Source organism: Podarcis tiliguerta (genome assembly GCF_965153285.1).
Source record: "Podarcis tiliguerta genome assembly, chromosome: 8".
In the NCBI taxonomy this organism is placed as follows: domain Eukaryota; kingdom Metazoa; phylum Chordata; class Lepidosauria; order Squamata; family Lacertidae; genus Podarcis; species Podarcis tiliguerta.
In genome coordinates, this window is record NC_139541.1 from 24,703,519 (window position 1) to 24,725,116 (window position 21,598).

A 21,598-nucleotide genomic window follows, 5' to 3' on the forward strand; every position below is an offset into this window, starting at 1 on the left:
TGGCAGTATCCATATATTGGAAGTGGGGGGAGGTATTTCAACTTCCCAGAGTGCCCTGAGACCCTGGCAGAGACCACCCTAGAGGAAAGGAAACTGAAAGGAAAGAACTGGATGGAAAGACAGCAAGAAGTTTGACGCTGTCATTTCTGGAATGAGCCAAGAGAAAGGATTTTTAGCACCCTGTATGTGTGAATTGGTTTACCAATGGCAGGAGGTATGTGTAACTGACAATGGGTTTATGAATTAACCACTGTTAATGAGCTATTTTTTATTGTTTGTACTTGTTTCCCTCTAATCCCACTTTCTACAACTGCATCACTGATAAAAGGGGGGGATCTGTGTATAGCTATGAACTCAGCATAACACTTCATGTGACTGATAAAGTGGACTGTAGTGTAGGAAAGATCGCACTGTAATAAAATTTGTTATGCTTTAAGATGCCACAGAACCCTTTTGTTGCTCTTGCTACAATCCACCAGGAAAACTTTGCAGCAAAAAGGATGGACGGTTAATAGAAAAATCTAGCAAGAATGCTAGATTTGCAAAAAAAAACAACAACAACCCAACAATAAATAGAAAACAGCAGCAAAAGGATATTGCAAAGAAGAATGAGCCACAGAGAGAGCCGTTGCACACTCAGTGCTAAAGAACAATATATATATATATATATATATTTTTAAGTGATATTTCTCTCTAGGAAACAACCCTATTCCCAGAGGTTTGAGCAACAGAGATGCAGTTCCTTGGGAATTAATAATAAAAAAGGTGAGTCAGTAATAAACTAAATTACAGGGAGCCTATCAGGAATTTCAGCATCTGAGAGCCAAAATTTTGCTGGGGGTTTTCTAAGCAAAGATAATGAGTTGTATAATTTATGCTGCCTAAAACATTTGCTAGATGTAACATGAAAGCGCAATATTTATTTGAGATGCATTAGGGAGTATAAAACGGGAGACAGGATATTTTCCCCAACACTCCTGCGTTCTTCTTTTCTTCTTCTCCTTCTATTAATAATTTTCTTGCAATTCTGAAAACACAGATGGGAGACACATGGCGAGTATTTACCGCAAAGAATGAAAATCCATTCAATATTGAGCTCACAAGTTTAAAAATGGATTTGCCAGAGAAATTACTTAAATTTACAAGACACAAATTACTAACAAAATATATATCGATCTCAGCACTGAAAAAATTATTTTGCAAATTTGCACATGTACTCATTGCATTATTTCATTGCTTAAAAATCCCTCAGTGGAAGAGGACAGTATTTCCCTTTTTGTCTTCTATAAACTTACAGTGACCTTTTGATTCAAAGGGTTATGCAAGTTCCCCCATTCCCTGTGATGATGCACAACGTATATACAGAGAGAGAGAGAGAGATACAGATATATAAATTTTTTGCAAAGCCATGTTAGAGAAGCAATTTAATCACCTCATTCGGGATGTATTAGAAGGGGGCTCTAAGTATCTTGACACTGCAGTGCTTAACGTAACTGTATTAAAGGACATTAAAAATGCAAGGAGAGATAATTAAGCAAAATAAATTAAATGCGCTTCCTGAAATATTCTGCAAGACAAACACTTTTTTGCTGCTTAAATGTTTTCCAGCAGATGTTCGCCTCTTCGCTTGCTTATCCTTCAGTTAAATTCAGAAGGCAAAATGTTGAGCAGCCCAAGCGCGCTAGAACTGGGTCTTAACATCCCTCCATAAATGTTACTGCAGCAAAAAAACATCCCAAGAGCAAGGAGACAAATTCTTCCAGCGTGGGTGGTGGGGTGGGAGTGGGACTGGGGTGCAGAGCCTTCATTTCCCCCCCCCTTTCTGCTTTATTGCTGCAGAGAGAATGTTTTCCAGAGTGCTCGGTTTTCTTGAGCCTCCATCCTGCTTGCATAGCAGGAAATCAACACAATGGGGAGGGGGGCAGGGGTGTATAAACGAGCCCTGAGCCCAAAATCCATTTGTGTGCCGCCACCGTGCTCCTATCAAAGCAGGGGACTGTAGCATCACCACCGAAACAGCTCTTGCACAGGCAGCCCCATTAACAAAAAAACCTCCAAGGTCACCAGGTGATTCTCCACCTTTGTCACAATTTCAGCTACAAGAAGCCCATAGACTGGAATGGTTGGGGACCAGCTGAATCAAGCACTCCCCAGGACACACCAGACAGGAACACCCTGAATACAAGATCCTCAAGACAGGAACCCCTATGGTTTGTAGAAAACTGGATTCTACCAAGAGGCAAGCATGGGCATAGCCAAAGGGGGTCAGGGGGGCAGCTGTCCCCCCTAAATCAATACAAAGCTGAGGTTCTGCACCCCCCAACAAAAGCCTGTTCCCTCCCCCCCCCCCACAAAAATCCTGGCTACGCCCATGGCACTCCATGCCCTTAAGAGCCACATTCCTAACACCATCACAATCAAAGTGGCTGGTGAAAACTACCTGGTTACATCATTATGTAGGACTCCAGATCTCATTGGAGCTAGATGCTAACTCAGAGATGCCCAAGGTCTCCAGCAACTGATGGTATCTGTGTCTGGCTTCCACCCACCCCCTCAGGAGCTGACTCCCAGCAAAGTCCTGCTTTCAGTCAGGGTGAATCACTCACTCCTGATGTCAACGTCAAACGTATGTCAGCTTCACTGTGTCCTCCTCTGCCTGCCTCCCTCAACCCACAGCAACTGGTGGGCAGATGAGGTCAAGTTGCTACAGGGGAGCTCAGCTAAGTGAAGAAGAAAACTTTCTGGAAGGAAACAGGACACACAGAGAGAGAAAATGGGTGAGAGGGAGAACACATTTCCAAGGATGGGGGGTGGGGAGAAGACGGTGCTTTCTAGTTTTCATTTACAAGACAAACAGGAACACTTGTACGGTTTGGCAAAGAAGGGATCAGCCAAGGCTTATTAGTAGCAGTACTATTAAGAATAAAAGAAACTCGCAAAAACAACCAAAAACAACCTGGACCATTTGTTGGAAATGACTGTGTTTCTAGTCAACAGTGGTGGCACTGGAACTGGCCAATAGGTACTGGCAGGCATTCCACAGATCATCATCGACTACAACAACACCACATTTAATAAGCCCCTACAATTTTCTAAGTGCTATACAGAGAACAAGACTATTCTTGCCAAACTAATAGACAAAGGGGGGGGGGAGAATGAGGAGGGCAGAGAAAAGAGACTCAATGGAATTGCCTGCCAGAAGATGACGTGGTGGTTGCTAACTTGGATGGGGATTCAACTGATTCATGGAGGAGGACAAGGCAAAGAGTTCTGCTGGAACATCCAGAGGCTCTGGCACCAGTTCTTAGAGGGGATGAACAATGGGGCAGGATGCTGCTTTCATGCCTGGCTCATGAGCACCTGGGGGAACCTGGCCAGATGCTGGACTTTAGACCAATTCAGCAAGGCAGTTAAGAACGTGAGAGCATAAGAATAACCCTTTACTGCCTCTGAACGCGGTGGCAGAGCATAGCCACTGTGGCTGGCAGCTGTTGATAGCCCTGCCCCTCCACAAATTGGTCCCATTGTCTTCCAAAGCCATCTAAGTTGGTGGCTTATGTGGTATCTGTGACAATAATGCCTCTTTGGAACTCAACAGCTGTCACTTCCTCCACCAATAGCAAAACCAACCCTACGCAAAACGCCAAAAGCTCCAAAAGTTGAGATTAGAAAGTCACCGGAAGGTTTCCTTAAGAAAGCGGGAAGGCAGCAACCACAGCGGGTAATTCATGCAATTTATTTCATCTCATCTCTCTTAATCATGTAAAAAGCAAACAGGGGGAAGAAGAAGAAAAAAACCTGCTCCAATCGAAGTTTGCACCCAGCACAGCGTGGAAACTAATTGAGTGTAAAAAGGGTGGGGGTGGGGGAAGGCAAAAAAGAAGTTGCTTTGCATCTTTCTCCCGGTTAAAGCCCATGTCGAGGCTGGTTCTGCCTGCCTCTCGGCTTTTCCCTCTGTGGCTTTTGTTATAACTCAGCCCATTCACAATATGTTTCAAGAGGAATTAGTTGAAAAGAGACAGACAAAGAAATAGACTCTTTACTTCTTTGCGGATTTATTGCCATCTCCGACCCTTCTGGGGCTGCTTAAAACCATCAAGCAATTCCATCTGGTATTGAAAGTATTTTCATTTTCTAAACAAACACAGAGCAGTCCCTCAAAGGCAATCCCTGCTCTGCAATAGAAATAAAATGGCCCATCTAGTTCAGCATTTCTCTCTACCACCACCCCTGTCACCGTCGCCGGGCAGATCCTCTGGGAACCTGAGAAGAACAGCAAAAAGAAGAAGTGCCCTCTCCCTGCTGCTTGCGCCAAGCAGAGGTAGACTGCCCCTTCACCTGGAAGCTCCATTTACTGGCTCAAAGGGCTCCTTAAACCATCAGCTCCCAGGAATTTGTCTCCGTAAACATTATTATGAGTTCCGAGAAAAGGAAGTGAAGTGGTTTAAAACAGTTTGGGTGTTATGTATTTGGCAAGACTCAAAGACATTCTCCCTCAAGCACTTAGAGCATCAACCTGCCACAAGAGAAAAAGTGTTTGCTTTTAATTTATGTTTCCGTGTATGAATACATTAGGATCCCCAATACAGAAAGGGGGATTATTGATATGCACGTCCCCTTCTGAAGAGATCCTCGGGAGGCCCATTTGAGAATTAATAATAATCCATATTCCCCCTTCAGAAACTGTAAAAGGAGCTCTCCGATTTCCCTGGTGTGCCCTTTGATGCGTGAATCGTTAAGGAGCCGTAATGACCGTAAGTTCAGTATATCACACGCCGTGGCAAATATTTTCTGAAATAAATCCCAAATAATCAATTTGTGAAGAGTCAACATTTTTTAAACACTCCTTGTAATAAACCCCTGCCTCTCACATCCATCACCACCAAGGGTGCAGGATTTATGGCCACGCAGATTACAGAAAACAGACCCAGACTTTTCTCCTACTGTCATGTAAATGCTTAAAACAGGAAAGACTAATATATGTGTCCTAAGGGCCAGGCGCTCTCTCCTTAATAAATGCACTGGCAAGCAAGGGGCTTCTATCTTTCTCTCTCCCCTCTCGACTCCAATCCTGGGAATTTTAAATCCCATCTTCACCTCAGAGGGCCCCTATAGGAGAGGGAAGAAAATTTGGGGGCAGGGAGATGGCAGGGCCTCCCCATCAGCTGTTCAGAAATATGTACGGCATTTTGCTCTTCCTCTCCCAGAAAGCTTTCTATTTCAGCTGGCCTGGTCTCTACAAAGGCTCTTAGTTTCAAATAGCTTGATTTTCTCCTTCTCCCTCCCAGTCCTCTTTCCTTTTGTGCCATGTCTGCAGGCCGGTGGGCAGGGAATGTCTTGCCACCAACACCTGACTTCCAGCCACTCCGGGAGCCTTTTGGGGCTGAAGAGTGGGTGGAAATGGTTTAAGTAAATAATAATAATAATAATAACATTCCCCACTATTTCACCTCCCCTCCACTTCTCTCAAAAGCTGCTAACCAAAAACTTTTGTCACTGTCACTGGTGCTTTAGCAATGTCCAGATTAGTCTCTTGTAGAGCACTTTCCATGTAGGCCTCCCTTGAAGGCTGTTTGTGAAATTCAAGTTATTCAAATTACTGCTGCTCGTCTTTTGACTTGGACAAGCCAGTACCTGTGCATGATGTCTCTTCTACAGTGTTGCTTATTACTCACAGAAATGCCGTTTACCTTCCCGCCGGAGTGGTACCTACTTGCACTTCGATGTGCTTTCGAACTGCTAGGTTGGCATGAGCAGGGACCGAGCAACGGGAGCTCACCCCGTCGCGGGGATTCGAACTGCCGACCTTCTGATCAGCAAGCCCTAGGCTCTGTGGTTTAACCCACAGCGCCACCCGCATCCCGCTTGGAGCCGTTATAGGGATGCAAATCACCTCCTCCCCATCATTAGATTGATAACTCGATTAGCAGGGATCCTTATGAGCTAAGAAGGGGGAAGAATGGGGAGGCAGCACACATGGCCCCTAGAGGGATCATAGCCCCCCGGTCAAAAACGGCCAGTTACCACAGCCATAATGCCTGCAGCCTGGTGGGGGGAGGCAGGAGGTGGTCTTGGAATGAGACCAAGCTGTTCCGTTAACACAAAATCTTTTGGGTGTTGAGCCAAGCACCATCTTTTGCAAAGGCCAGCTCAGTGTGGCTGCATCGAAGCAGCCACCCGGCCTTCTCCTCTAAGTGGCCCTCATTCTATTTTGCTGAAATGCATTAAGCAGCCGGTCTGAACAACATGAACCTAATTAGTTTGCAAACTACACAGCTCACCTCCGATGGAGAGAAAGACCCATGTTAAATTAAAGCAGATCAGAGCATCCTAGGAATAGTTTTGCAAGATTAGCTCTGGTCTCACAAGTTGCTTCGTCCTCCGGTAATAACCCGGGAGTGCGTTTTGCCGACAGCTGCAAGGAACTGAGTAATGCCAGCATATATGCCTGCAATTTTGGATCCAGCTGGGGATCCTTTACATACAGAACGCCAGAAAAGCCCCACTGGTCACTTGCAAACTGGGGGTGGCTTTGGAAAATAAAATAAAAAGGCAGCGTGTTCTCAGGCAGGGCTTCCTTTGCTCCCAAGCTGTGTTGGTAATAATAATATCCTATTATCACCAAGGTTATCCTGGCAATGCAACATCCAGCCTGCATGTAATAGTTAGACTGAAACACCACAAAAAGCCTTTTGTGGGCTGGTTTCCTCCCTCCCCCCACCCACTTTTTGACAGAAATGTTCTAGCGCTTACCAAGCAATAAGAAAACTTCTCTCTCTTTTTTGCATCCATCCATACAGGGAGACCTGTATTGTAACAATAATAATGAAAGGCTTCCATGTAAAATTGACACCGTGTGGTCACTTTCCCCCCACCTCAGTGAATTTTTTTGTTTTAATGAAGTTCAAAACAGGTATGGCGCAGCTGTAAAAAAAGCAGAATGTATTGAACATGCCACAAAATACTGACTCCAGAGCTCGTTTAAAGAAACATGGGTTCCCAGTTGCATGGGTGCCCTGAAGGCAAGCATAAGAAATTGGCAAACTGTCCCACTTGAGGTATGAACCCCCTCCCCCCTGAGAATTTTCTGTTTAGACACTGGCAGAATCCATCAACATTTCTCGTATATTTTGCCTGCCCTTCATCAATCAACGTTCCCAGGACAGGTCACAACACACACCCAGCAATTCAATTCAACAACCGCAAAAGCAATTACTACCTGAAAGTTCCTGGTCTGGCCTCGTTGGAGGAGATCAGATTCTAGTTCCAGATTCCAAAGAAATGCAAGAAGCTGGCAAGGCCAAAAGGATCGTTTTAGTCCCATATATTTCTTCACATGGCAATCAGCCTGATGCTTCCAGCAGGGGCGAAACTAGGCTTTTTTTCCACCTGGCTCAAAGACGCAGTTTGGCACACACACCTTGCACAGATTTGCGTACACACACAGAGACAGACACACACAGGCCAGGAGTATCAATGGCACCCCTCTGGAGGTTTCACCCGGGTCAAGAAACCCAGCTACCCCACCCCTCGTAGCTGCAGCACTGCCTCCAGGAAGCTCACCAGCAGCAGCACCAATTTGATGTTCACAGAACTGCTTAGTTTGTGGTACACTGCCTCTAAGCAAGGAGGTTACACACTGCCATGATGTTGTGTTTCTCCACCATCATCTAGGCTTTATCCTTAGCAAAACCTCCTTCCTCGCCCCGGAACAGCTTCCCGACTCACAATCCCCAGCTAGTGCTGTGCTAAACCTGCCCTCTGGTTTCCCAAAACCATTCTTTCTCTGCAGAATTGGCACCTGCTTCTCCAACTTTTGCCTGCCAGCAAAAGGAAAGCAGAGAGGGGTCCAGCCTAGCCCCACGTGGAAGCAAGTTGCATAATTTGGGAGCTACCACCAAGAAGGCCCTGTCTCAGGCGGAGGGACTGAGAGAAAGCCTGCCACAAAGATCTCAGAAGCCCAGGCAGGCTCATATAGCAAGGCAGGATCCTTCAAAAAGCCTGGCCCCAACATTTATCCAAATTAAATGACAAAACCCATCTTATTACTTTATTTCTTTAGTCGTTTTCTACATTAAAAGCATCTCTTACCGAGCATTAACATTTAAAAAACAACAACCCACCACTCAATGCTTTTATTCTTTCCCCCACCCCAAACAAGAAGGGGGAGGTCCATTCTGCATTCAAAACACATCATTCCTGGATATTTATAGAACTTTATGCACAAAGAATAAGGCAGGCCCATTAACTAAACCACCCAGCTGTAAATTCAGCGCCGTGTCAGCCCAGAAAGACGACGGTGCGACTTCCAACATTCAGCTTTACCTCTATTTATTAGCTGAATTTTTTAATTATGGCAAATTGATTATGAACACACCACCAGGGATTCTAACTAATTAGAAGTTCAAGGAGGACGATGATTTGGGGGAATCTTCGGCAGCCTCTGCCAAGAGATATAAATACAGCAGGGCCAAGTGAATCCTCATGGCTAGGGCTGCCGCCTAAAATCTTTTCTCCTCTTTTTTTGTTTTGTTTTGTTTTAAAGGACTGCAGGCCATGTAAGCTAGGAAAGCAACAGGGAGCCGGGGAATGAACAGGAACCCTTCCCCGGGAATCTCCCATTCTCCTGGGCCACAGCAACACACACTCGCTGAGCAGCATCAAAACTCAGGGCTTGAGCACCTACTCTGAATGGACAAGATCCCAGGTTCACACTCCAGCATCTCCTAGGTAAGGACTGGGAAGACTCCCAGTCTGAAACCTCAGAGAGCTGCTGCCAGCCAGTGTAGTCAACACTAAGCTACATGGACCAGCAGACGGGGCTCTGTATAAGGCAGCTTCCAACGCCTTAAGGGAAAGGGTAGAATGCTTACTTTGCAGGAAGAAGGCATCTCCAAGGAGGGATGGGAAAGACCCTGCAGAACCAGAGCTAATCAGTGTAGAGCAAGGATGAAGAATCAGCAGCTCTGGTCAGCACAGACAATGGTCAGGCATAATGGGAGTTGTGGTCCACGGACAAGGAGAGGGAAGCATGTTGGGTATTCCTGGTGTAGGCAGAACTGAAGATGATGACCTGACTCAGTATAAGGCACCTCCACAGTGTTGTGAATTCGGGGGATCAGTCTGGAAGATACCTATGGGGCCCTTCCAAGCCTATGGTACTGTTTACATGGGGTAGAAGCTGTAACAGGAAAGAAGTCAAACAAATAATAATAATAATAATAATAATAATAATAATAATAATAATAATTTATTATTTATACCCCACCCATCTGGCTTGGCTTCCCCAGCCACTCTGGGCAGCTTCCAACCAAATATTAAAATACAGTAATACATCAAACATTAAAAGCTTCCCTGAACTGGGCTGCCTTCAGATGTCTTCTAAAAGTTTGGTAGTTATTTTTCTCTTTGACATCTGGTGGGAGGGCATTCCACAGGGTGGGCGCCACTACTGAGAAGGCCTTCTGCCTGGTTCCCTGTAACTTGGCTTCTCGCAGTGAGGGAACTGCCAGAACACTGGACCTCAGTGTCTGGGCTGAATGATGGGGTAATAGTCTTCACTGCTCAGCTAAGTACCTGGCATTTGCATACCCAAGGATGTTGCTCTGTTGCCATGGAGACAAATGGGGGGGGGAGCTTTTCCCACCTCACCTGGGAATAAGCCAAGGTGGGCTCTGTGTGTGAGAGAGAGAGAGTGAGTGAGAGAGAGTGTTTGGCTGATGCTGGAAACTGGGGAGACACAAAGGCTTGTCTTGCTCCAAGCTGGACCCAAAACTGTGACTTGCGGCTTCGCTGGAAACCAGATGGGGGGAGCCATGCTGTGCGCCCCTCCACCCTATGCTCAGCTTGTATGTATGTGCAAATAAAACCATATGTCCTAAAGACACCACAGTCTCCATTGACCTTCCTTCCAAGGAAACCGAACCCTGGGCAAGTACAGGCACCCATGGAGCCTCTCACTGCTCAGAGATTGGGGTGTGTGCAACCATTTGTTCCTTGTGGTAGAGAGCATGCTTTGCAACCCCAGGAGACCCCAGGTTCAATGCTTGGCAGCCTCAGAAAGGCTGGGAATCCTCTTGAAACCCTGGAGAGGGCTTGCCAGTGTTAGATGGATCAATGGTCTGACTTGAAGAAGCCTCATCAAACTTCCCCTTGAGTGCCCACTTCAAATTTTGGGGATCTTTGCTCTGGCCGTCTCTCCCGCCTCCAACAGCAAATCAAAACCTTTAAAGCAATCGGTGCAGTTTGGCCCTTTCTATTCACGAGCGACTCCACCTCCCAACACACGGCTGACAACCCCACAGTTAGAGCATTTCTTCACCAATGCAGAGATGTGGTTGTCAAAAGATTGATCCAGCTCCTTCTCATGTATCACTTGAGCATAACCTGCACTTCGTTCATTTCTAAAGCTTATGAATCACCTTTCTGTAATAATAATAAAAATAAAACCACCCGAGGCAATGTAAAACAACAGCAATCGCGCGTCATGTTCACAAACCCAACCATGCACACAAATGGTTGTTGTTCATCACGGCACAATTAATTATTTTAATTGCACATCGTGTTCCCCCATTCAAAGCAGCGCCGGTCTCAATCATAGCAACAGATCACATGCACAACTGCCTTGCGTAGCTCCCCCACCCTCTGCAAATCTGGCGTTAGTATTTGTGAACCTGCTATCTTCTTGGGGTATTTATCCCCAAGTATTCATCCCACAGTATGAAATTCTTTGGGGACCTGCAACAAAGTATTCAGGGACATCCTCCTCCATTCCATGGGTTTTCTGTTTTCTTTTCCCACTGACACTTAACATTCCGTGGCTACTGAGCATGCTCAGTCCTCATTGTAATGCTTTTTCTTGAGGGGACACACCTTAGATCTTTTTAGAAAAGAAAATACGTCGTACTTCTGAAAGCTTTGGGGTCCCCTCGGATCAGCTGACACCTCTCCCATGTTCCTCATTGGCCTCCCTTCAGCACTGTGTTTTTTATGAGCCTTCTGTCAACCCCAATAAAGAGTTCCTCCTCTGGCAGCAAATCAGAGCTGGAGTTGTTTGTCAGAGCCATTATTTCTCGCCCTCTTAATACCTAATGTGGCAAGTGCCCTGCTGCAGATGGGAGCCCCTTTCCCCTGCTAGTCCTCCCTGTAAAAGTCCACATAAAGACCATCTCATTCAATTACAGTGAGAATGAAGCTGTAAAAGGCATAATGTCACTGCTGGGACAGCGTAAATGTGGGGAGGAGGGCAAGTTGCTAAGCAATTGAAGACGTTGTTTCATTCAGGGTGTTTTTACCTTCAGGTAACCTATTCCACATCAAGGAAGCTGGACCTCTGACGGAGATCTACTGGGGCGTTCAAACAGCACATGCAGAGTGAGAACAGACAGTCTTCTTGGTCTCCTTGCCGCTGCTGCCGCCCCAAGTGCCCCAGGGGAAACTGCTAAGGCGAGGCTCTCCTCTCCTTGGTTCTTGCTTTGTCGAAATCCAGAGCTTTCCATTCGTCTCCCTTGAATTCCACTTGGTTAGTCCCAACCCACTTACCAGTCAATCCAAGGTTATTCTGGATTTTATTCATTCTGCCTCCTAAAGAGTCAGCCTCTCTCTCTCTCTCTCTCTCTCTCTCTCTCACACACACACACACACACACACACACACACACACTTTCTGGTCATCCAGAAATCTGACAATGCCTCCTTCCACCCCTTCAAAGATGTCAACTGATGCACGTGCTTAAAAAAAACCCAACAACAACCCCAGCTCACCATTAAATCTGGTTATATGTCAAACACTTAGACCAACCTTCTCCCTTCCAGATGTTGTTGGGACGCCAGCTTCCAGCATCCCTAGCCAGCCAACCTGACAAGTGGTCAGGGATGACCTGGAGGGCACCAGCTTGGGAAAGGTTGGACTAAGTGCAAAAACACTCTCTTCTGATCTCTCTAGTTTATGTCCGTCCCTCTTTGACTGAGAGCAGAAGGAGCTGGCAGTCGAATCCGTGGCCAGTCTGCTCCTGTTGAATCGACAAGTAAACTCGATGTGGAAGGAACCGCAGCAATGCAAAATCCGTCTTTGCTTGATTTTTAATCTAATCCCTCTGAGTGTTTTCAGCTCCTTCGGGTTTGTACAATTCAATAAGCATACCTCCGCTCCTTCATCTCAGACGTTTCAAGAGAGCTCTAATGGCAACCCAAAGTCTGAGCAAATTCCACCTGACAGACACCGCTGACACACAAGGATGCTCCTCACTTTCCGAGTGATGCTAGGCTAACAGATATCCCACATGAAAATACTCCCCCCCCCCCACCGGGGGGGGGTCATGTCTTTTCCGAATAGCATAGGAGCACTGAACAGCCTGGTTCTCCTGGCTTGGTGGCCCCAATGTGATTGCTCAGAGGAGATGGGGGACTGAGAACTTGTGTGAGTAGCAGAGGGCCTGATTACCCTGAGAGTCTAGATCAGGGTTTCCCAAACTTGGGTCTCCAACTGTTTTTGGACTACAACTACAACCATCCCTAGTTAGCAGGACCAGTGGTCGAGAATGATGGGAACTATAATCCCCAAACAGCCAAAGACCCAAGTTTGGGAAACCCACCCAAAATGCCTCCTAAAAAAACATTTAGCAAAAGACATCATCCGGGTCAGTATTTCTGTGCCCCCTGCATGGGGTGGCCAATGACTTGGAGGGTTGTCATTTTGTGTATTTTTGCAATGTTAATATGGTTTAATTTATTTATACCTTTGTACCGCACTTCAGGATGCTACATAAAAACACCTGAACAAATGAATAAGAATACCCAGAGAGATGAGGTCACAATAGTCCATTTGAACCAGTGTTTCCCAACCTTTTGTCTCCAGCTGTTTTGAGACTACAATTCCCATCATCCCTGACCACTGGTCTTGCTAGCTAGGGATCATGGGAGTCGTGGTCCAAAAACAGCTGGAGACCCAAGGCTGGGAAACACTGATCTGGACCAATATTCTGTCCTGATAGTGGCCAACCAGATGCTCCACAAGCAGAACTTGAATGCAGTAGTGCTCTCCCCAGTTGCAATCCCCAGCAATTGGCATTCAGAAACATACTGCCTGCTACAGGTCGAATACAGCCATTGTATCTCATCCCTCCCTTAAGAACATAAGGAAAACCTGTTGGATCAGGCCAATGGCCCATCTGGTCCAACGTCCTGTTTTGACAGTGGCCAACCAGATGCCCAGATGCGAAGCAGGTCCTGACCACGACTGCAGTCTTGGTAGCTTTGATCCCCAGAAACTGGCATTCAGAGACACACTGCCTTCTACAGTAGAGGCAGAAGACAGCCTTATCCCCTCCATTAAGATCCTAAGAAGAGCCTGCTGGATGAGGCCAATGACTCATCTAGTCCAGCATCTTGTTCTCACCAGATGCCGGTAGGAAACCGGCAAGCGGGACCTGAGCACAAGAACTTCCCCCCATGGCTTGCTGCAAATGGTATTCGGATGCATGAGTGCAATTTGTCTAAGGTAAAGGGACCCCTGACCATTAGGTCCAGTCGTGGCCGACTCTGGGGTTGCAGCGCTCATCTCGCTTTATTGGCTGAGGGAGCCGGCGTACAGCTTCCAGGTCATGTGACCAGCATGACTAAACCGCTTCTGGCGAACCAGAGCAACGCACTGAAACACCGTTTACCTTCCCCCTGGAGTGGTACCTATTTATCTACTTGCACTTTAACGTGCTTTCAAACTGCTAGGTTGGCAGGAGCAGGAACCGAGCAACGGGAGCTCACCCTGTGGCAGGGATTCGAACCACCAACCTTCTGATCGGCAAGCCCTAGGCTCAGTGGTTTAACCCACAGCGCCACCCGCGTCCCTTATTCAATACTACTACTAATACTAATAATAATAAATATACCCCACCCATCTAACTGGGTTGCCTCAGCCCCTCTGGGAAGCTTTCAACACATAAATCATTAAACATTTAAAAAACTTCCCTATACAGGCCTGCCTTCAGATGCCAGAGGAGCGCATGGAAACGCCGTTTACCTTCCCACCAGAGCAGTACCTATTTATCTACTTGCACTTTGGCGTGCTTTCGAACTGCTAGGTTGGCAGGAGCTGGGACTGAGCAACGGGAGCTCACCCCGTTGTGGGGATTCGAACCGCCGACCTTCTGATCAGCAAGTCCTAGGCTCTGTGGTTTAACCCACAGCGCCACCCGCGTCCCTGTTGCAATTTGTCTAAACCCCTCTAAAAACCATCGAAGTCAGCCAGCAATACAGCTTGCCACAGTGACTTTTGTAACTCTGATATGCATTGTGCAAAGAAGGCACTTGTTTTTCTTTCTGCACATTACTAGGGAAACAGGCTGGCAGAAGCCATGCACCCCACTGCAGTGGGGGCTGAGACCCTGGAGGAAGCAGTGGATCCGACCATGCACGTATGCACTAATGATAAGTGGCCGCGAGCCAGGGTAGTATCACGTACCACACAACCTGCCCCAATTTCCCAGGACATCCTGGAATTACAGAACAACGAAAGATGCACACCCCAATTTTAATCAGTGGAATGTTGGAGGGTATAATATCAGTCTGCCCCAGCACAAAAAAATATGTCAAGTAAGAAGTCCTTCTCCCACAAGATGAAGCAGCAATGGAAACCATAGCAAACAGGGAAATGGCTGGCAGGCTACTGGTATGTCATGAAAGCAGACAGCTACAGCTCTGGCCTCAAGTGGGCTCCCCGCTTCTCCGCTTGGGTGTTGCATTTGCCTGGTTGACGCAGCCATCGCCTCGTTGCCCTGTGTCAGGAGGAACCGGCAAGTGACATGCAGCTTTCAATATTCATGAGCAGCCTAATCAATGCCCAGCGTCTGGGAGCTGGGAGTCTGTGGCAACGAGGAGTCTCTCTCAGGATAATCTGCATCTTAATGGGCACCAGAACGAAGTGAATTGCAAGAGAAGGGTGCCCGGCAAGAGTTTTCCATTGATTTGTCACTGCACTGTCATTAGGCAGAAAGACACAGAGAGCACAGTCCTTCATGCTTCTGCTGCTGAGAAAACCCACCCAATCGCTACCCAAATGCCACTTTTGTCAAAGATGCAGAAACGGCCAGGTAGCCTCTGCAGCCTGAAAAGGACTTTAGACTTCTTTGGGCCAAGATCCACAGCAGAGCAATATGCAAATAAGGCCACGGGGGGGGGGGGTGGCAATGGAAATGGAAATGCCCCACAAACCACGGCAGCGCCCAATCTGACTTGTGCCATGGAAAGGGGCTACCCTCTTGCCGAATTAGATTCAGCTCTGTCATTAATCGCGTCAGCAGCGGGGGTGGGGGATGAGTTAGAATTTAAGATGGTCTGATGGTGACACACACAGTGTTTCCACGGATCCCTCTAGGGGCAGTTTAATTATTAAGTATTGAGTGGGAAAAGCACATCTCTAATGGCTAATGGTCATTACAGCTCCTTAGCATTCTAGAAAGCAATTTCAGTGCGGATGAGAGGTACCACCAGGCATCATATCCCTTTAAAATACTGACATGTATTAAGCACATGTTTTGTTTTATATTTATATCCTTTAAAAAAGAAGAAGAAGAAGTCAAAACTAGCTCAACGTAGCAGAAGCTCAAACTTTAAAATACAAGGAGAATCAATCACAACCACGACATGCAGTCCCTTGTGAAGCAACTGAATAATAAAATACAGCAACGCATAAACTTCTGTTATATTGATGGGACTTTGTACACTCTCTTTTACATCTGAACAAATCTGTTTTGTTTTTTAAAGCTGTCGCTCTTCCCTGGCTCCAGAAGCCATTTCTTCTGAGGCACTTATTTTGGAAACTGAGAGCAGGACGAATTGAAATTCACTTGCATGCACAACTCTGGTATCACCAGTAACTCACTTGTGAAACTTTTTCGCCATTGATGTAATTCACAATTGCAATGATGATGATAATAATGAAGAAGAAATGAACTCAATCACAATAAGGGTAGTTGGTTTTTTTTAACCTGTTAAGCAATAAACAGCTTTCAAAAGCTTCCATAAAAAAACTGTCATCAGGGAGACAAGAATTCCCCAAAGCATCGCTCATCTTTCAAGACGCAAGGATAACACGCACACTCCCCTTACCGGAGTAAGAGAACTCAAAAAGCTCAGCAAGAGAAAAGCACAGAATCAAGTCCCTTCCAAACTGTCACAACTCCTTCCAACTCCAACCAGTTAAGATTCCTAAGTGCGGCTTCCATTAGCCCTATAACAAAGTCACAAGGACTCTACAGAGCAGTGTTAGAAACTCAGATATGAAAGCTAGGAGCTAAATGGCACCTTAAACCTAGGTTAAGGGTGCAACAAAGGAAGTCTAGGCCCACTTTTTATATATATAACAAGAATACAAAGCTGAAATGAATGAACTGTAACCGAAATATTATGTTCATTTTTCGTACGGTCTAGTCCTTTCTCTGCTCACCCACCCCGCAAATATTCTTAAGAGAGTCTCTTCTCAAGACTTCAGAGAGTAGCTAGAAGTGGGGAGGCAGGAAAAGGTCCTCCTTTCCTTCCACTTTGCAGTTTTAATCTGAAATCTTAAGGCGCAGTATCGCTCCCAGAGCTCAGAAACTGCTCACACTAATGAAATTCCCTGTCGCAAAATGTGCCTAGAACAATGGGAGTTTCGAACACTGCTCCAGAGTGCTGGGTTTAGCCCTACACCAACACAAACAACCTCTTGCTCGCAAAAACAGCAATTTGAGGCTCTCCTACAATAACAGGGATTACAGTAACACATGAAGGTAGCCTTTCACAAGTGGAGCAGAGCATTTTAAAATACATATATATGGAGGCGACATTTTTTTTAAAAAAGCAACATCATCCTACTTGGTCAGCTGATGCAACGAGACATGGAAGCCCCCGCAATGAAGCCCCCCTCGCCTTGTGCACCTACCTCCACCCCCTGAACCTTCAGCTTCATATGATCTTCTCGGGTGGTCTTCCCGTCTTTCCGCTTCTTCCAGCAATATCCATCTTTCCTGTATTTCACCTTCTTCCTGTTGTATAGGATCATAGAGCCATTCTGAGGCCTGGAAAACAAAAGGAGGGTGGCTCATCAGGGAGGCAGAGCAAATCTGCGTTCACACCCAACACCTGGGATGCTGCTGCCTCAAAGCTGTGAGTCCCAAACACACACACACGGGGGGGGGGGAGGTTCAGCCGTCAATTACCAGGGGTAGAGAACTCACTCCTATAATGTGACCAACGGCAGTTACTGTAAAAGGAAATATCCTCTGTGCAGCAGAAAATTATCACCTACCTAGTATTCCTCCTCCCTGCACCTCTCCCAAAACCCACCTGGAAATTTCTCCCTAAAGAATGAAGCCTGCCAATCAAAGTTCTTGCAGTGCAACAGCTAAGAATGAGAGTTCGGAGGAGGCAGTGCACTATGCCAGCATAGCATTGTGACAGAGAGCATGAGCTACGAGCTGGATGCCCTGTGTTCAAATCTCAGGACAGCCATGGAGATGCTCAGTGGCCTTTGTCAAAGTCCTTCCCCCCCCCCCCACAACACACACACAATCTACAAATAAGAGGCAGGCTGACCCAGACAATTGGATTGCCCAGACAATGTACGCAAAGGGCTTTAAACCAAAGTGCCACACTTTGTTTTTCTTACAAAGAGGTATCTGGAAGAACTTGCTAGAGGGATCCTAAAAGCCCAGGAAGCCAACACAGCAAAAGCTCCTTCCATGGGAAGACGGAAGCTGTGCAGAACTCCTTCTCCCCTCCCCATACCCAAGAAGGAGCTGCAGAAGGTGTGGGAATTCTGGACTGCAGTGGGGTAGGGAGGTCATATTTTGGAGGTGCTCCCTGCACCTATCAATGAAGTAGCACCAGCACTTACCAATGTTCCCATGCCTGCCCAGCTTGTCTCAATAACAATTTGGGCTGCTTGAGCATCCCCCAAAACTTCTTGAAATATTCCAGGGGTTGCTTGCTTGGTTTTGAGCATCTGAAAGGGCTCAAAAGGTCCCAGTTGGTTTTGCGCATCCCACTCCTCCCCAACCAATCAACCAAACTTCCCACTCACATTGAAAATCATTATTAGGAACATCATTTTCAACCCATTCATCCACAGGGACACCTGCCTGCAAGCACTTCCTGCTGGTGGTGGTTACCTCCCCCTCCCACTATGCAAAGTCAAGTTTGCTGATTGACTGATTGATTGATTGATTGATTGGTGACTGATTGCTGTCAAAGAAGGCAGGCACTGGCAGAGGAGCAGGCATGGAAGAATCTGCCCATTCCAGTTTTTCTCTCCACTTCTAATTTTTCTAGTCCGTTCATCCTAGTTTATTAAAAACAGTCCTCACAAAAACTTGTTAGCATTTCGAAGTGTATTTCCCAAGTATCCATATTTTTGCATGCAATTTCCCCTCCTGTTTTTGGATGTTATTTTCACTAATTGCATGCATTTTCATGTACACGTTTCTTGGCTGGAGCTGGCCACCACAAAATGTGGAAGAATGAACGAACTTCAAAGTGTAGCTGCTGTTCCCCCCACCCCCTTCTGCATATGTTTTTGGGAAGTGCGAATTAGGCAGTTTGCATTAAATTAAGGAGATTTACAAGATGTTGTGGGCCAAACCAAATTTGTCTCCCATCCCTACAGAAGAGAGAGAGAGAACAGTAAAAAAATCTCAGCCTGCAGAAAGCATTTCCAGTGATGTCTCAACAGGGTCTGCAGCCCATTTGAAAAGGGACACACATTTCTGAGTAGGGGAGTTTTGATCCGGAGCCTGACTGTTAGATCTGAGCAAAACCTCTCTCCCTAACACGCTAAGTTAAAGCAGACACACAACTTTATTTACATTCAAAAATGTAACCGGTCTATTAAGCAGTGGTCTTAGAAGGAACTGTGAAAAATGTTCCTGCCTCATTCTGTGTGATGTGTCCAAAGACTCTTCAGCTTGTCTAGAGTCTTGTGGTGGGGTCAGGAGGGGTGGTGGAAGGGAGGAAGCAGCGGAAAAAGGGGGGGGGGGTTATACTGATTATGTTTATGGTCCACACAATATCTCATACTTTTCAAAAGAGTCTCTCTCTCTCTCTCTCTCTCTCTCTCTCTGTCTGTCTCTCTCTCTTAACCCATCGTTCATGATTTGGGTAAAAAGGAAGTTTGGAATAAAGAAGTCAGATTAAAACAACAACAACCCAGCATCGATTTCCCCCAGAACAGAAAGGAATCACTGCTGCCCCCCAACACAGGTCGGTGTTAGATCTGGCTTTTGCTCTGTCTTCACCAGCTCCAGGGAAGCCCCCAGATTTCTTTCAGAAATGTCCTTCTTGGCATAGCTACAGGGGATGGTGCAGCCATTTGTCCAATAAACATCTGTCGCCGTCCATTCAGCCTATGTTTATATATCCACCCCCCAATCGCTTTACCATATGGCAAATTGATATAATAGAAATACCACTCTTGCGCAAGCCATCCTTCCCTCTCCCCCCCACCCCCCACACAAAGAAAACAGCCCTCAGTAAACCCAGAATTCACAAAGAAGAGATTGTGCATCATTTTCAGACAGCAGCCATGGAGATGGCTGCAAAAATTTATAGAAGTACATTAGTCACAGTAATTTGGCTTTGGAACACCAAGAACAGAAAGAAATACAACAACATTAGCAGCAGTTGCCGCCATAAACAACTTCTGGGGAAAAACCTGGAGTTGGCGGCATTTGAGCACGTAAATCTCTTGAAGTTGTGGAAGTGAAACAAAATCTACGCGAGGAACTGAGGGTGGAAGGAAGTCACTCTCTCCTTGCTCTGCACACCCCAAACCACATATATTAACCAGAGTGTAAAAGACCCCCAAACTTTCTCTGTGCTCAGGATCAGGCAGCCGTTTTCAGGGAGCAAAAAATACCAGGGTAAGTACTTTGAGGGATGCCTGAAGGAGCACCTACCCGCTTCGGGTTTGAGATCTGTTGGGAGGGGTGGGGACTGCTTGTAGCTCCATCCATGGGTTATGGCTACTAGAGATGATGGAGGAGGCTCTGCTCTCCACAGTAAAAGGAGGTGATGCCTCAGAAAAGCAGTTGGTGGAAGGGAGAGCGCTCTTGTGCTCAGATCCTGCTTGTGGGATTGCCCTTGAGGCATCTGGTCGGCCATTTTAAGAACGCAGTGTTGGACTAGATGGGCCACTGGTCTGATCTAGCTGCAGGGCTCCTTAGATATTCTTGTCCATTTGTTTAGGTGTTTAGCATCCAAAAGCAGTGTTCAAAGGTATAAATAAACCCAGCAGTCTCTTCCCATGTTCTTATGACACCATCGTCCCATGAGGTGTGGGTCGGTCTTGTCAGACATCGCACCCAGCCTACACAACGCCCTTCCCCAAGAGGTCCAGAAGTTTGCCGATCTGCATCGTCCTATACCATCTGCCCCAGACTTTGTGGTCGGGGGGGGGGGGCTGTTCACACTGTCCCTTCAGAGGGCTTGGCCCACCATCTGATGTCATGTGAGATGGGGCTCCTCTGCCTCCCAATTCCTTTCCCCTGGAAGTCCAAATAGTGCAAAACAAAGCGATTGCTGTCTAAATAAAATGATTGCTGTATTGCTACATGCATTGTACATGCACTTTCTCAGTTTTGCTCAAACAAGTCCTCCAAACCCACTTGGCATGAGTGCCCAACTATCTCCCTACTGAGGAATGGGGTCTTCTCCTGTTACCCCTCCTGCAAGAGAAGAAGAAGAGTTTGGATTTGATATCCCACTTTATCACTACCCTAAGGAGTCTCAAAGTGGCTAACATTCTCCTTTCCCTTCCTCCCCCATAACAAACACTCTGTGAGGTGAGTGGGGCTGAGAGACTTCAGAGAAGTGTGACTAGCCCAAGGTCACCCAGCATGTGCAACTGCATGTGAAGGAGCGGGGAAGCAAACCTAGTTCACCAGATTACAAGACTACCTCTCTTAACCACCACATCACACTGGCTCTCCCAAGAGCTTTGTGTGTCTGGTCTCTGCTGCCTTGCTGATGATTGCTCAAGATTTTTATTTATTTTTTACAACGGGACATTTGTGAAACTTTTGTTGTTTTATCTATTATTATTTTTTAATGGTCTTATAGATTTTAACTTTCACAGGTCTGAGTCATGACCCTGACTTCAAAGCTGGCACCAGCAAAGCAAGGGGATGGGAACATGGTTTCACCTTGGATCAGTAAGTGTGCCAGTCTCTTCTCTGACCGTCACCTCCTAACACATATCTTAATGTTGTGCCAGTTAAAAGGCGCTTTCAGCATCATCAGCCTCAAGCCACTCATTGCTGAGATCAAGGGGCGCTCAGAACCTCCAGGAAAAGCTGGCCATCCCAGGCCCCCTTGAGTCAGTGTAGGGATGGAAGAATCTATCCATTTCAGCTTCTCTCAGTTTCACATTTTCCTAGTCTTCAGTTCTCCACATTTTCATGTAGTCCTCGTGGAAATTCGGCAGCATTTTAGTGTGAATTTCTCCTAATTCTGTACACAATTTTGTCTAATATACACAATTTTGGAACTGCAATTATTTTTTCCAAATTGGAAAGCGATTTTGCATGTTGTTTTCACTAACCAGTGCCTTTCTGCACACACTTTATTCTGAT

General features: G+C 46.3%; 1 protein-coding gene across 4 annotated transcripts in view; it reads right to left on the bottom strand.

Annotated features, from left to right (window-relative positions):
- Positions 1-21,598, bottom strand: part of CAMTA1 (calmodulin binding transcription activator 1) — a 696,897-nt gene that overhangs the window by 387,411 nt on the left and 287,888 nt on the right. For all 4 annotated transcript variants that reach the window (XM_083452043.1, XM_083452044.1, XM_083452041.1 and 1 more), the window contains exon 4: positions 16,915-17,050. In XM_083452043.1, coding sequence (XP_083308169.1) covers positions 16,915-17,050 — 136 coding nt within the window. The remainder of the gene's footprint in view (positions 1-16,914; positions 17,051-21,598) is intronic.